We start from the raw sequence: 16603 nt of genomic DNA on the forward strand, positions 1-16603 counted from the left end.
TTTGGTCAAATTGCTACAGGCCTGAAAGCTATACCTAATCAAGCATTCTTTTTATGTTCATTTTGAAAAAACTTGGTTTTACCTTCCACAGATTTGACGAGTTCAATGCTTTCTAGCCACTCTGAATGAAAGATGAGAACACTACCACGTTTAGGTTGAAGGACCAGTGCTGTTAATTGATCTGGAGCTTAGTCATCATAAGTTTTTAATGATGTGGGTTTTTTTTCTTCTTGTTGCTTTATTTTAATTTATTTAGGATCATACAAAATCAGAGTTAGATGCATGGAAGATTGTTCGGGTCAGTGAAGATTTTCGAGTGATAGCACTGGGCCTGCCAGTACCTAAATACTCTGGTAACCCTTTGGATCCACCTCTTCGCTCTCGATTTCAAGCTAGAGATGTTTATCATCTGCCCTTTAAGGTGAGTGTTGTAGCAGAAGATTGGATTATTCGTACTGGGTAAAGATAATATTTTGGTGTTATGTTTTACTTACCTCACCTCTGAAAAGAATTCTTGACTTATGAATTTATCTCAAAGTACATTTTTAATAATATATTCCTGAGATGCAGGTTTAGAGTTGCCATGGAATGCTGCAGCAGAAAAGTAATGTAAAAAGTAACTTCTGTAAAACATATAAGAATTTGATTTTTTTTTCTTAAATAAAATTAATTCTCTGACAAGGAGTGAGTAGAATCCTCATGTCTAAATTATAGGAAAAGATAGGAAATGCCATATATATCATGACCTGTGACCCACAATATGATCCCAAAATTAATTTATTCTGTGATTTTATGTTCTATTTTCAGGACCATCTTCAGCTATTATATTCAATTGGATCAAACATTTCCACAGAGAGGTAATTTTTCTTAATTAAAAAAAAATTGAAAAAATGAATAAGTGATGTCCTTGCAGGATTCCGTGCTATTTTTGCTTCTCTATCACTGCATAGAGACAGGAACTGAAGAAATTTTTTTGTATGTGTGGGTATACGCTCACACAGCTTTTTGTATGCAGCCTTCATGCTTTAGAACTTCAGTTACACCTTACTTGTTTGCTCTCAGAAGTAGTTCCAGCATCTTTAACTGTATTTAACTTTTTATACTTTAGTATTTTAAATATAGATAGCATGTATAAAACTCTGTAATTACTTTTTCCTATGCAGAATTTCTCAGCTCCTGTCTTTTGCTACAACTCTCTGCTCTCAAGAATCTTCTACACTGGGACTTCCAGATTTTCCTTTAGACAGCTTATCGGCTGCCGTTCAGATTTTGGTATGTGCATACACATGCTGTGAAACTGTATGGGCTTAAAATCTCTCAGATCTGGTTTATTCATCTTGTCAGAAGAAGATTAACATGAATATTTAAAAAAGAAACCTGAAAAAACTAAGAATAGTTTGAGGAAGAAAAGTCTCACTCAGATGTCTCTGGATAATATTTTAACCAAGCATATAGCATAACATTGAAAGATGAAGTATGATATGACATAAAATTTGTGCTGTGATTAAATGTATCTTAGCGCTCAATTTATTATTTTTTCCTCTCTGGTAAATCACGTTACCTGACTTCAGGGGCATCTATGGTTTACCTGGCAGCACTCAGGTAGTCACTGGAGAGAAATAAAAAGCACAACCTAAAAGTGCTTTGGATTTAATGTTATGCTTTAAATCAGATTGATCGCATTACAAGGACACCTATTGTTCTCCAACTGATATGTTAAAGGACCCAAGAAACTATTTGAATGTGGGTAGAGGAAACAGTTACGTTGTCTGAGATGAAGCCTACATTAGGTCTTTGGGTGGTCTGATGGATTTAGAATAAACATGGAAACGGAGGGTTACGTGAAGAGGCAGGTTTTGCACACTTGAAGATGCAGTGCTTCCTGACACCCACAGTTCATAAGGAAATATGCAACTGTACACCTGCTGAATTTACAGTGACAGATCAGGCAGATCAGGAATAAAGCTGTGGCAGTCTTTCTGCTTTCCCAGATAGTCCTCTGTCTCTTGGACTTTATAATTACGTGGAAAAAGCCAAAGTCAGAATGGAAGGTGCCTCCTGAAGGAAGTCTGGGAGATGAGATCTGTATGAAGAGAGAGAGGGGTTGGTACCCTTTTGCATGCAGGAAGATATGGTCAGCCTAGGAGGGTAAAGTACAAGGACAGTTTCTCAAACCCTCTCTCCAAGGTGCAGGAGTCTATAGAAGGATCTTGGGATAGTTCTCTGTTGTCTCATGTGCAGTCCTTCTACCTATGGTGCTGCTCAGCAGCAGATCACTTTCTACATGTTTTATTGGATTATATACATTGAAATATAGTTACTGTGGTGCTCGGTCCCCTCAGCTGTGCTGGATACTTACAGACATAATTTATTTTCTGAATTTGTGATCCTACATTAGATGTAGAAGTCATTAAAATTCAAGTTCAGTGAAATGAAGCAGGATTTGGAGGGCTTTAGGAAAGAAATACGTGTTGGATTTTAAAATAAATTGCAACTTTTTATTCTTTGAGCCCCATAGTGAAAAATTATTTTTAAATGAATGCCAGATGGCTTTCAGAGTAACAGAAACAAAATGAGCCCTAAGCTATTACCTAAACTATGGAATGAAGGAAGCATTTTATTTTACATTAGAGAATGTAAACTATCATTGTATCACAGTGTCTTTTTTAGGTAGACGAAAACTGTTTCTTTTAGAATTAGTTTTAATCACTTGGTTTTCTAAGCTGACTGTTCTCAGTGATTGCTAGCTACAGCATTTTTCCTTCATGTGCTGGGTCAGTGCCATCCTCTGCCTCTAACTTGGCTGGTTTAACTGTTTAAAAGTGTGGAGGGAAGGAGGGAATGTATTGTAGCAAGTAGTTTCTTATCTTCTGTCATGGATTCACACAGTCCTAAAACATATATCTTGGCTTGAAAACTCCTGCCTGCTGAAAAGGAGAATTTTTTAATAGGATCCTGTTCTGAAAAGGCTAATTTTATACACGCCATTGTAATTATTATTCATTTGAGATAATGTGGACAAATTACATGGTATGTCTTTATATATAGACGGAAGGCTTTTAAAATGCAATAAAGGGCTCCCTGATCCTTGAAGCAGTACATTTACTACAGTGCATTAAATGGTTTATTTTTACAGGTTTTTTTTTTTAATGTGGAACATTATAAATAATATAAATCTATTACTGCTTATAAATATAAATTGAATGACACATTTCATAGAGTATGCGTCTCCTGGTTTCATTTCCAAGGAACTTTCTTTCAGTAATGTAAATCCAAGTGTGTAACTGAAAATCAGTTGGTTTTGTTTGAATTATAATATTCGCTTTGATGAAGGCTTAAAAAGATAGTGCCAGTCCAGTGACTGTTTTTCACTAGTGTTACACACAAGTAGTCCTTAAATATTTGCAAGTCGTTATTGAAGCAAACAATCAATACTTAACTTAGGGGGTTTGAAACACTTTTTTCATACCACAAAAGGCTTTATGCATAGTTTCTTGAGTAGTCATAAATTCATTTCTCTTTCTTTCTGTTACTGCAGCAAAATAATAAAATCTTCGTCTAGTTCGCAGCACCTGACAGAAGAGTTAGTACTTAAAACTAACAACTTTTAAAAAAGTAAAAAAACCCTTTGTTTTCAGTTTTGTATAGAAAGTGGAAGCATACTTAGTAACTTAAAACAGAACAGTTTTAGTCAAGCTGCTCAGAAATATCTATGTGCAGATTTGGTAAATAGAACCTGTACAATATAATAGAATCAAAATTAAATCTTCTAAATTTCTGTGAATGTACACATCATTGTGTACACAAGTAGATCCTTACTGTAATACAGATTTCTTGTCATACTGATTCTTTTCTAGTAGTACTGTGAAACTCAGTTACTGGTAGTGGGATTTATCTCTCTTGACCATATATGTGTTTTGATATCTGAGCCCATCACCATAACTTCCATTTATGCACAGGAAAGAAAATAAATTTTAGGACATAGTTCTTCTAATCTGCTATGGACGTTTACATTATATTGAATTAGACCTGAGAAATTCCTGTTTTGATAATTAATTGAGTACTGTTTATAGTGGTCATTTGTATATTGCCCTTACAGTCTTATTTTAATTTCAAAGCTATATAAGATTTTTTGTTTAATGACTGGTGACAGAATGAGCCTATAATTTTTTTAATTTATATTTTTAAATTTGAATTAGGATTCCTTTCCTATGATGTCAGTCCAACATGTTATTGACCGGCTTTACCCCTATAATATTTTCCTTGGAAAGGAAGGCAGGACTGCAGTCAAAGACATGTTAAAAGTAAGTATTGCACTTACTTTTAGTAAGTATTGTAATTCCAGGGAGTGATGGATTATGGCAGTAGTTCTTTGACTAATGTTACTTTGCTACTTTTGCATAAAAAAGAAATTTAAAGTAAACTAAATGGCTACATTATTGCTGATGCTTAAAATCTTCATAATAGTATTTTTTAAAACCTTCATAAGCTAGTAAATTTTGTTACAGTGAAAGGTGAAGCCTCTAGGTTGTCTGGAATATTTAGACCTCAGTTAAAGGCTCCAGAAGAATCCTCATTATATAATAAGTGGTTAATTAACTTGAAAGTAGCTGCTTATATGGTTAAGGTAGTCAAATTCTTAAAAAACACCTCTGGCATTTGACTTTTAAGAGAAGATACTAAAAGGGCTATAGATATGACATGCACAAAATACATTCAGTATAGCGTAATTGTAGATTATAATGGTCTATGGATTTGTTTGGTGTTTTTTGCTTGTTGTTGGTCAGATCTGTTTTGTTGGTTTATCGATGTTTGGTAATAGCTGACAAAGTCTAATTAAGGTGGGTTATTCCACTTATTCTTTTAAAGCATAAGCACAGTGTCCACTTTCTTTCATTTTTTAATACGTTATAGGAGTTATGGATGTTGTTGAATATTAGCATTCACAGCTTAGATCATCTTACCCAGCTCTTTCGGTGCTAAAAATTAGATGTTATTTGAATGTGCGTATTTGGAAATAACCAACTCTGTAGCTAATTAGTGAATTTTTGGTTTCCCTAAAACCAAGCTTATGTGTCAGGGAAATGTTTCTAGCCCATCCCTGCTGACACATCCCCCCTCCATATACTGCCTTTTTGCTTTGGAGTTCAGTCCTCTATTCCGTGTGTAACTAGGCTGCTCTCCTACTTGTCTTCTTGAGTTTTGGTATGGACAGTCCTTCCATTTGAAGGACATTGTCCTTAATGAGCTGCTAGCTTTTCTGAACTGTCAAAGGTGACTCCTGTGGGGTCTTTCCTACTACTTCTCTGAAGAAGCCAATATGGCCTCAAATCCAGTATCTGAAGTCATTTGTCACTTGCCTTCATCACTGCCCCTCAGGATTTTGAATTCCATTATTTCATAGTTGCTACAGCCAAGGCTGCGATTGATTGCCACATCCGTGACCAACTGTTCCTTGTTTGTGTATAGTGGGAGCTGTCTCTGCATCACCCCTCTCTAGCCAGTGCAGTGCCTGTGCTGAGACATTATTCCAAGCAGCCTCAGAAATCTAAATTGATTAACTCTGCGGAGAAAGTCCTAAAGGCCCTGGTGGACAACAAGCTATCCATGAGCCAGCAGTGTGCCCTTGTGGCTCATAAGAGACTCCAACTTTTCGATAGTTATTTCTTCCTTGTCGCATAAACTTGCAGTATTTTACTGAAAGTCATTGGATATTTTGGGTTTGCTCTTTTTAATTCTCACATGCCTGTACCTCTTTGAACGAGTAGGCAACACCTACTTTTTGGACTTTTGTACAGTTTAATCAGGAGAATCTTTCCACAAGATTTTAGAAATAGCATATAGATCAGATTTGTCTTAATAAATGAGCAAGTCTATTTTAGCCTGTATCCAAGTTTTTAACTTCATTCTAAGGCCCTAGAATTTTTCTTCACTTTTTTCATGTTTTGATTAATTCTGTGTTTACTGTCTTGATCTTGTATCAAATAAAACTTTTTTGTTCCTTTTACCTATTTTTCTATTACTTGCTCACCCACTTTAATCTTACCTGACCTCCTCTTCAGAAACTGTTTCCCTGCCTTGCAGTGGGGAATCTAAACATTACATAGGCACTCTCACAGAGAGTGGCCTAATAGTTCAGAAAACTGGAATCTTATTTCTTGTGTAGACAAGAATAATCCTTCTTCAGAAGAATTCTATTCACGTCTCAGGTATTTCTTTTGCAAATTTTGTTCCAAGGAAGGATTTGTTTCTCTCTTGCTCCTTCCAAAGTATTTTATAATCTTTAGGGGTTTGTGTTAATGGATGCTCCTGGTGCCAATACATACCATTGTAGTGGAATCTGTCAGACTTCATCTATCTATCCATCCCATCTTGCACTTGCAGTTCATATTTTGCTTCTTGTGAAGCAGTTCAGTTCTCTTATTATTTGGAAAATTTTCTTTCCTTCCCATGAAGAGAATCTTCCAGCCTTTGGATGCTTCTTTTGAATAGCTTAGCTGCCTTATGGGTTCAGCAGAGTGGTCATCTGCAACTACTACTCATTTAAACTCTCTGTTCCTTTGACCAGCTGGATTGCCAGTGTATTCCTTACAATTTCCATTTTGAGACATTACCAATCATTAGATACTTCCAAGTAGTCAGAATTCTTGTTTCATTTTTTTCTAATTATTACAGTTTGCCTTTTTTCACATGTTTCTAGGCATGCAGAATGTGGCCTGATGATTAAGGACTGCCAAACCACTTCCTTGGTTTTTGGTGGCTAGTCTATTCTTTTTGCTTTTCTTTTGAGTCTGAGTCAATGAGACTACCCACTTCTCATGGGAGTATCTCATACTCCAGTATCTCCCAAACTTTCTAATACTGAATGTATTTCAAGCCACAAATATTACTCCTTTGTAGCTATCAGCTTGAATATTTTGTAGAGGAAGTTGTTTCTGGCTCAGCAGAGGTATATTTAATGTGTTGTACATCCATTTCATGCCACTCTGATTCTGTATCTACCTGTCATAATTCTAAATGAAGAACTGCGTCAAAGAGATCTGTCTTGCTCTGAAAACCACAGACAGCTTTGTTAGCTGGTCCTGTTCAGATGTAAGTGTGGTCACTTGTTTAATTACTGCAGTATTCAGTTCAGCAGCATCTATGTGGTTACATGTGATGAATTCAAATTGTACAAATTGAGTAAGATGAATTTAAGTTATATAAATTCAGTAACATTCTGCACATAGACGGTCCTTTTTCACTGTCCTGACTTAGGGTCTAAAATGCTGGTTACAGAACCCTCAACAACAACAAACAAAAAACCCACCAAAACAAAAAACTCCAACCAAACAAAAAAACACTGTAGAAATTTTACACTCCCAAGACCTTTGTATACAAGGTCTGCCGATGCTGTCTCCAAATCTTTGTTATTTGACGCAGAGCCTGCTGGTGCAGATAATTTTCTTGCTCACTCACAGTTATTTTCTTGCATTGGTAAGGGATTTTAGCATACAAGCAGTTTGCAATTTTGTGTATGAGTGCCTTTGACTCTATCCAAAATGCTATTAACTTTGTAAGAATATTGTAATTTCCTAATGAAGATAAGACTGAGAACATCTGGTAGTTCCTTTCACAAAATCCTAATTGGAGCATTTCTTAGAAGCATAGTTTGAGATACTAAGTAGACATTCCTATCCTCTTTTGTTGTTTAAGCATTTAATGGTATCAGAAGTAGACTCAGCTGTTACAATAAGAATATAATTGGGCACAGCCCTTTACTAAAGCATATTTATCTTAAATACATGTTTAAAAGTAAAATTTTAGTAGGGTTTTGTTCCAGAAAAGGAATTTATGAAGTGATGAAGAGCAAAAGTGTTTGTAAAAACCCATCTCAGTTTTCTTTCTAAACTTTAATCAGCAGTGCTATGAAGCCTACTAGTAATAAAACTACATGTTTTTTAAGAATTACTTTACATTAGTGACTTCTGTTTAAAAAATTTTTTTTCCAAGAATTCTAAGGGGTTGGATAATATTCCTTTTTCTCTTGTTTACTCAGCTTTCGCTCTATTGAATAAAATGGCTCTATGAATTCAGTAGTTTCGGTTATTAGGGGTTTTGTGCATAAACTCCCCAATATGACTCTCCTTCCCCAACATTTTTAGATGGTTTCCATGCTTTCTATGTACAGCATAAAATAAGAGAGTATGATGCTCAAAAGAGGATTGAGAAGACAAATGTCCCATTTTATGTCCTTGATATACCAGAACATGCTGAAGGCTTAGTTTGTACAGGTTGTCCTCAGTTTTCATTGTATAAGGCAGCTGTGAAGCTAAGTAAACGTCATGTTTGGTAGTTATTTTTATTGGTAGTCAGATGTTTAAATCTGCAATTGGTTATAATGACCTGCCAAGATAGGTGATCTATTATTACACATGCTAAAGGCTATCATTAGTTTCTCGTGTTGTTTTGGACTGTCAGACTAAGACTTGGCAAAGTCACCATGTGACAGTTTCACTTTACATCTGTCACTACAGTCTCACTAAGTAGATGGTGTACAATCTCTTTGCCTTGGTTTTAAATGTAAAATACATAGGCCATCAAAAATGTGAACACAGGTATGTAAAGTAAAAGTTGAAGTAAAGTAAGTGGATTTAGGACTTCACAAACAATTAATTGTGAACTTCTGGTATTGCTTTGGAAGGAAGAGTTTGAAAAAACAGAAAGTTTTATTCAGTAACTAATTTCCTCACCTCTTAATTCTACAGCGTTTTGAGCTTCAAGATTCAGAAAACCACTTGATTCCCAGAAAGATTACTAAAGTAGAAAGTGTACATGGAAACAAACCCTTCAAAGCTGATGTAACTGTCCAAATTGGTGAAAAAGAAGTGACATTCCAGGTATGAATTTATATTCATCAAACCATAATATGTTTTTAAAAATCAGTAACTTGTTTTCATCAAGAATTTGACACTTACACTTGATACTGAAAGTAATTTGAATTTTTTTTAATACATGATATTTACTGGAAATGCATTTAGATATTGGAATATTAGTTTATGAATATACAAGATTTTATTTCTAGATAAACTCATACCTCCATGTGAATCATTACAGTTTGGATAAAAAAAAAAAGCCTCTGAATTTCTTTTTAATTGGATTAGAATAGCAGAGAGTACTTATGATGCTCTTGATGCTGCTTTCCCTTTTTCTTTTAGTAAAAACAATAGTCTGTCTTTGTTTACACTTCAAATAAAATCTAATGAGTGCTTGGTAATGTTCTGACACAGGATGTTGGAAAAGTGGAACAAAGTAATCACATCAAATATGATTAGTTTGAGTTTCTTCCAATGAAGTTTATGACCTGCTAGGTAGTGAAATAAGTTCTTATTCAGGAAACAGATGCTGATCTGAGAATTTGAAGTTAATGTTGAAATTGGAGAGTCTAGAGAGTCTGTAAAGGTGAATTAGTGTGAGTCAGAGAGATCACAGTAACATTGGTGAGGAATATCCTCAGAGAGTTTGTACCATGACAAAGTTAAAAGGGGAACAACAGCAAATGGGAATTTTTCAGGAAAAGGTGAATCTGTAGGAATCTGATTCAACTCTTTTCTGAGGCAAAGATTTTTGTTTTCATTTGACATATAGGTGATGCCTTCTGAAAGTATGTCTACAGAATGTCTCTGGGAACAGGAGGGCATAAGAAGTTTGCAGATGAAACAGTTATCAGACTAGAGCAGGAAGTGGAAACAGAGCAAGTGCCTTAATGTGGTGAAACTCTCCAAGGTTCTGGTCAAAGTAGCTCCTTCAGATTTTCACAATACTAATTGCTCTTTCTCTTCTGTGTTTCTCTGATGAGCAGTGAATATTGGGTTTTTTTATTTTGTCTCTAGCACGAAAAGCTTGAAGTTCTTCGCAGACCCCAAAGGTGCAATTGTATTGATTCACATTTTGTTAATCTTTTTCATGAAGTGTGGACAAAGGAGATGTGAAGGACTTTGTCTATCAGAAATTATATGATTAAATTCTGTGACAGTGACAATTCCAAGTTTGATGGATGACAATTATCAACAAAATATTACAGTAGTTTTGGACAAGTGTCACCTAGTCTACACAAAGCCTAGCATTATCATGGTGTAGCTTATTTAGGATTATGGTTCTTTTTTTTCTTATAGGTTCCAGCTGGAACTGGACTGTTAAAAAATCATCCTCGATCAGATACTTTCATAAGGACTTCCAGCCATAATCAACTGTTGGCAGAAATGATGCAATCCCATATGGTTAAAGATATGTGCTTAATTGGAGGAAAAGTAAGAATTTAAATTTCAATTCTCCCCCTTTCCTCATGATCCTTAGAATGTAATCTAATTCTCTTTTTTTTTACTTTTTAGGGCTGTGGCAAAACTGTTATTGCTAAGGAGTTTGCTGATATACTGGGATATAGCATAGAACCTATCATGCTTTACCAGGTAAGGAAACTATCTGCTGATGATCATGCTTTAAATATGATCTCAAGTATAATACACAGACCTCAATTCTTTGTGTATACTGTTCTTCTCAATCAGTGACTTTAAAAGCTGCAGCTGTGTTCATAAAACATAGGTTAAAATATGGGTTAAAACAATAAAGGAAGCAAAGATTTCAATGATAGCAAAGTCTTCTGATCATTATAGAGCATTTTTTACTCTCTGTGTTAGAATGCTCAAGTCTCTTCTTACTGCAGGGCCAAAATAGAGGGAGTACAGTGCAGCAATATAGATAGTACAATGTTATTACATATAAACTGATCCTGATACTGCTTTCCTTCAATTTTATTGAGTTCATTGTGAATGTGAAAGAGATAATCTAAGTAAAATGTATAGTGAATCATCTAACACAATGGTCTTTCTTCTCGCCACAGAGAACTGACAACTCATTCTGTGCTTTGGCATTCAATGTTGTAAAGAAAACTTTGTCTTTTGTGTCTTCTCCTTTTTGGATTTTTTTTTTCCATTTTGAAGTATGTTTGCTGCCTTTGGGTCAGGGCAGTGACCACTGTAGTTCATGCATGTTGAATGCCTCTGGAAGACCTTTTGTAGTTCCTTTTTTGTTCTTCTTGGTCCATATGCCATTTAATCTTATAATGAAATTCTGCAATATCAGCACAATTTTTATATAGTTATGGCAGATAATTTCTTTTTGGTATTAAGAATGCACCATGGGGTTTATGTTTCTGGGGAATTTTTTAAAAGTTATTCTTCATGTAACATAGGCTTAATCTATCTTTGTTTTTTTTTATGTGTCTCCTCTGTCAAGATATCCTAATATCCTCTTATATGTTTTTTTTTTCTGATGCGCAAGATGTGGAATTTTAATCAATATTATAAATTCAGTGCCTTTTCTTTTTTTATATTTATGTTTAATCTGATTACAATTGTGGTGGGACTGCGTTGCAGTAGAGATTAGAAGTTGAAGTTCCATGTATAAAAATATTGCATCCTAGAAATGAAAAACAAGGACTGGTGTTTAAATGTAATATATACATATTCTATTCAATGAATATTAACTTCATTATTCATAGATAGTATAGCAAACAGACAGTAGCCTTCCGTTCTTAACCTAATTGATGCTAATTTATTTATGTTGTGTCTTAGTACAAGTGTGGCTTTCAAGATAAATTTGGGGTGAAGTGTGTGCTAACATAGTTTGAGACATGCACAGGCAGTTGACATAGTTGCCTTAAAATTTAGCTGCATTTTTCATGTGTTGGAAGAAGACATTTACAGTAATTTAAAAAGTAAGGGCAGTGTGAATGTTTTTACTGAGTAAATTGTGAAGTTTTTATTAAAAAAGATTAACATAGAAGTAGTAGTAGTGGTTCCGGGGAATTAGACATGTAGAATAATAAGGGAAAGAAGATTTTGGAGTTGTTGAGTTTTTTTGCAAACCCAGGCTCTGTCATAGCCAAGCCATGTCATAGCCAGTGGTCATCAGTACGTGTTTGGGAAGAACTGTCTGTCTTAGACTGTAATACACTCTAACCTCATGGCATAAACTGAAAAATTACAAGATTTAAAAGTAGAATTCATTAATTTGCTAGCTTTTCACACGGAGAGAGATCAAGTGTAAGGTTTTCTCCATAACCTTGAGGAATGGAAACATTCAAATAAAATATGAAGTCAAGAGTCTCGTATGACCTTTTGAGTCAAAATACACCAAATATCACAGGACTTACAATTGTGAGTGATAATTGGCAATGCTGCAGGGAAACATTAACATCAGATTTAATGCAGTATATTGGTCTCTTTCTTCCGTCCTTTTCTGCTTTACATTTTTCCCAGACAGCATGGAGACCTCCAAAGGAAGAAATGGCAGTGGCGTCTGATTTGGAAGTATAATGGTGTGTGGGGAGAGACACTGACAGAAATGGGTGATGGGGCTGAAGGGTTGAAATAGAAAAAAAGTGAGAGAATATAGAAAAGACAAATATTGATGATGATGATGATGATGAAAAAAGGCAGTCTATTTTATGTTTTCTTGCACTGTTGAGAACCTCCCCAGACAGGATCCCACTGCTTTTCCTTCCCCCATATGGCTTCAGATGATAAGGGCACAGACTTTGAAACTCTATCTGCGTAGCTGGAGTCAGACAGATGACTTCTGCCCTTTTCTAATGCTTTAACTTTCATGGTCAGGTGTGAGCAGATTTGGGTTCCAAAGCTACATATCCTCATCAATGCAATGTTACATTTGTAGTAATATATTTGGATTCCCAGCAGCACCTATTATCTTTTGTACAGTGGTCTACTAAGATAAATGTATAGTTTCTGAGCCAGAACTGAGTGTGTCCAGCCAGTATGCATACTTCTCTCTGTACATGTCACTGTAAACATATTTTTAAATCATCCCAGGAAAATAACTTTTGCAACTTGATAAACCAGCTAAAGGACAAGCACACCCTAACCCTGGATTTGTTGCACACAATATTGGGTATTCACCAGCAAAATAGACAATTATTTGGTTAAAAACATGGCCATTGTTTTTCAACTTCCTACCTTTAGTTAGTATGGCTGTGATGAATATGAGCAGAAGACTTCCTTTTTGGAGGCATATGAGCAGAGCTGACAGTGGAACTATTTGTTTAGTAAACATCTTTCTTTCAAAGGGATCTGTAATTCCTACAAAAATAAAATCTAGGCAAAGGATTTGAAGTATTTCCCACGGAAGTAACCTTTTCTTTCAGTTTCACCAGGGTTTGATCAAGTTCAAAGGGCAAAGGGATTTTACAGAGAGGCTTTTGGTGATACCAGACAATATCACTGAAGCAAACAAATGACTGTGAGCTGCTTGTTCACTATAAAGTCCTGTGTAGCCAACTCAACGTGAGATCCACATGTGTAGATGTTTCCTAATATGTAATATGTTACATAAACTCAATAGTTTTTACAAGAAGCAGTGTATAAAAATATTATTGAATGTATCTGAGCTATAAATAGAATTTCCAAATGCATTTGTTTTTCTCAAAATATGTAATAACGTATCAGGGGCTTTGCATAGCAAAGTAATAGGATAATTTAATGACAACAGGTGTTAAGTTCATATACTAATTCAGCAATGAAGACTATGAAAAGTTTGATAATGCTGTAAATCTAGCATTTTTTTCTACTTTGATTCAAAAGAGCATCTTTTTGTTTCTTTTTTTTCAGAGACATCATATTGTCCTAAATCCATTTCAAAAATTAAGGAGGTTTTTATTTGTCCTGTGGTTTGTTTTTATTTTCCAGTGATTTCTGCAGGCACAAAAATGAGTAGTGGGGCACTTACCCTTGGTCTAAAGCAATAGCACTGTTTTTCTTCAGGCTCTGTGAAGAAATGAATTCTTGGATTTTTTTATATATGTATGATCTTTACTTTTAATATTTGCTTCATCATTCTTTGCATCTGAAGTTGGTTTAAGGGTTTGAAAAGTGTGAAAAGGCCTATCTCTATATATTGATTTCATAAAAAAACCCAACTCTAAAAGCTTTTATGTTGTGAGATGAGAATCAAATTTACCTAAACCAAACCTTTTGAGAACCTAGATCATCATATACTAATAGCTGGCTCAGAGAACAGTTCCTGTCTCATTTGTGATATCTGACATCAGTATACAGATTTCTCATTATATGCAATTCTGTGTAGGCAAATTGCTGAGAAAGGAAACTCATCCTGATTGGGAAAGGTTTGTTTTTAATTTGTCTCTTAATGCAAATAAGCAACAGCAAATGAGGAGCAGCAGCCAGCTAGTTCTTTGTGGACTGTATCTAAGGAACTTTTAGTTTAAATAGCATAAAATATAAGATTTTCTCCTCCCAGAGTTTCAGAGGAAAAAAAAGTAACAGTCAGACTTATAACAGTTTTCCAGCAACTTGCTCCTTTTTTTCTGCAACAAAAACAGTCTTTTAAGCACATCACTAGTGTTTGTGTACTGAGATGTTTTTGTTTCTAGGACTTTTTTTATTTGTATGACCTCATAATTTTTCTTTACAAAATCCTTCCAATTTTGTATTTGAGAAAGACTAACAAATGGTGAGTCCAAGTTGGCGTGAAAAGCAGGAAACTTAGATTTTTCACCTCATAATTGCCAAGAACATGATTAGTACTGTGAGCCATGAAGAATGCCTAGGTTGGAGGCTTGTATTGGTATAGCTGCTAAAAGGGAATGGAACAGAAGTTACCCTATTTGTTTTCTCTCCTAAACATCCTTTTTTCCCCCCTGAATACAAGCTATTTTAGAAAATAAACAATGCAGTGTAAACCGCTTCAGTTACAATGACTGTTACAAATTAAAATAAGCTTTTTGTTTATATGGCAATATATTGTTACCATTGCTTTGTCCAAAATAAGAGGCAAAATTAATTCTTATTCTCCCCTCCAAAGGGAGGCATTTTTCAGTATTAGAGTATTATAAGACTATTTTTAATATCATGTATGAAATTATTTGAATAAAATTTATTAAAAATTGTATAAGAGTGAATAAATAAAAACAATAAGTCACCTGGTAAGTACTTAGCCATAAAATAAGTCCTTTACAAAAACTGCAGGTGTTAGCAACGATATTTCTTTTAATGTGTCCCTAAATTGAATAATATTCAACCATTTAAATCACAATATAAATATTCATTTTATATTTCAGAAAATATCTTGCACCAAAATACACTTCTGAGTTTATCTCCAGAAAATTAATGCATGGTTCTCAAGTGTTGTTGGAATTAGAGATGGACATGCTATATAGCATACTAGGCTCTCAGTCAATTCATATTCTATGCTGTTTCATTTCTCTAGAGATGAAATAGTTCTCTGAATTATAAAACGTGTTAGTTAATTATTCAGTTACAGCATTTACTAGCTGCAGAATGCAGTTCTTATGCAAGTCCTGAAAACACAGGATTGATAAAAATGTTTCATATTATAGTTTTAGTCTAATTAATAGAAAAGAGCAAACACAGCAGTAAAACGACAGAAATGCAACAATAAATATATGATATGGTTTTGAGGATTTGAATGTGAGACTTTAAATTATACAAATGTGGAAGCACCGAAGGAACGAGACTTTGTCCTGTTATTTTAGGGCTTTTAAGGAAATATAGAAAGAGGAAATGATTCAGGGCAGCATATGACGTAATATATTCTATTTTTATTCTTTAAAGTTCAAAGGGTTTGTAGTTGTGAAAAGTACATATGCAAAAGCTACAACTACATAAAAAATATATTCTCATCTGATTTTAGGTTAAATTGTGTTCACAGCACAGCTCAAGGAAGGAATTTAATCTTCCAGGTCACAAAATTACTATTATGTCTTTGTTACTCTAGTGCTTACCTGTTCTAATGGAACATATAAAATATGTTTGCTAGAGGATATAATAGATTTTGCCTTTGATTTTGTTCTATCCCTTAAGCATTATTTTGTGATATGCTATGTACTTTTGATATTATGTGTGTTAATGTCTTCTTTCTTACCCTTGTCTATTTTTCTGTCATGCTTCCACTGCATTTTCCTGCTGAGAGGTGGAATATCATGCTGTGTTCAAGATTAATGATGAAATCTTTGCTCGAAATTATTCGTTTGTTCCAGGTGTAAAGTACTGCCCCCTTCTGTACACAGAGCTGTGTACAAGTTGTCATATGCTGGTATTGTGTTAAAGGGGCAGGCTGGGGGAGTAAGGCTTTTGTTCTTGTTTCAGAGAGGTGACATTGGCAAGAACTAGAAATTCCAAAGACTGTTTAACATTTTGTGTGTAGATTTGTGTGTGTATTTCTAATCCTCTTTGGAAAAGTAATTGAAGATTTCCTGCTAATCTTCCATGGGTATATCCTTAAGGAAGAACAAAAAGCAGTTTTTTAAGGAGAAAGCATGTACCCGTAAATTAAAAAAATAGAGCATGAGCATAAATATATTCTTCTGATGAATTGATGCTTACAGGATATGACGGCTAGAGACTTGCTACAGCAAAGGTATACTCTTCCTAATGGAGACACTGCTTGGAGACCCTCGCCACTTGTTACTGCAGCTCTGGAAGGAAAGCTTGTTATTCTTGATGGCATTCATCGAATTAACCCTGGCACTCTAGCTGTACTTCAAAGGTCAGGATGTGAGCACAGCTAA

The 16603-nt window shown here is 34.8% G+C and overlaps 1 protein-coding gene across 2 annotated transcripts in view; it reads left to right on the plus strand.

Moving 5' to 3' along the window:
- VWA8 (von Willebrand factor A domain containing 8) overlaps positions 1 to 16603 on the plus strand; it is a 181776-nt gene that overhangs the window by 39812 nt on the left and 125361 nt on the right. For both annotated transcript variants that reach the window (XM_027720277.2, XM_039382906.1), the window contains 8 exons: positions 257 to 421; positions 808 to 857; positions 1164 to 1272; positions 4200 to 4304; positions 8748 to 8879; positions 10155 to 10289; positions 10371 to 10448; positions 16421 to 16581. In XM_027720277.2, coding sequence (XP_027576078.1) covers positions 257 to 421; positions 808 to 857; positions 1164 to 1272; positions 4200 to 4304; positions 8748 to 8879; positions 10155 to 10289; positions 10371 to 10448; positions 16421 to 16581 — 935 coding nt within the window. The remainder of the gene's footprint in view (positions 1 to 256; positions 422 to 807; positions 858 to 1163; positions 1273 to 4199; positions 4305 to 8747; positions 8880 to 10154; positions 10290 to 10370; positions 10449 to 16420; positions 16582 to 16603) is intronic.

Source organism: Pipra filicauda, unplaced genomic scaffold, assembly GCF_003945595.2.
Source record: "Pipra filicauda isolate LSUMZ 115617 unplaced genomic scaffold, ASM394559v2 scaffold28_size6257848_pilon, whole genome shotgun sequence".
NCBI lineage: Eukaryota > Metazoa > Chordata > Aves > Passeriformes > Pipridae > Pipra > Pipra filicauda.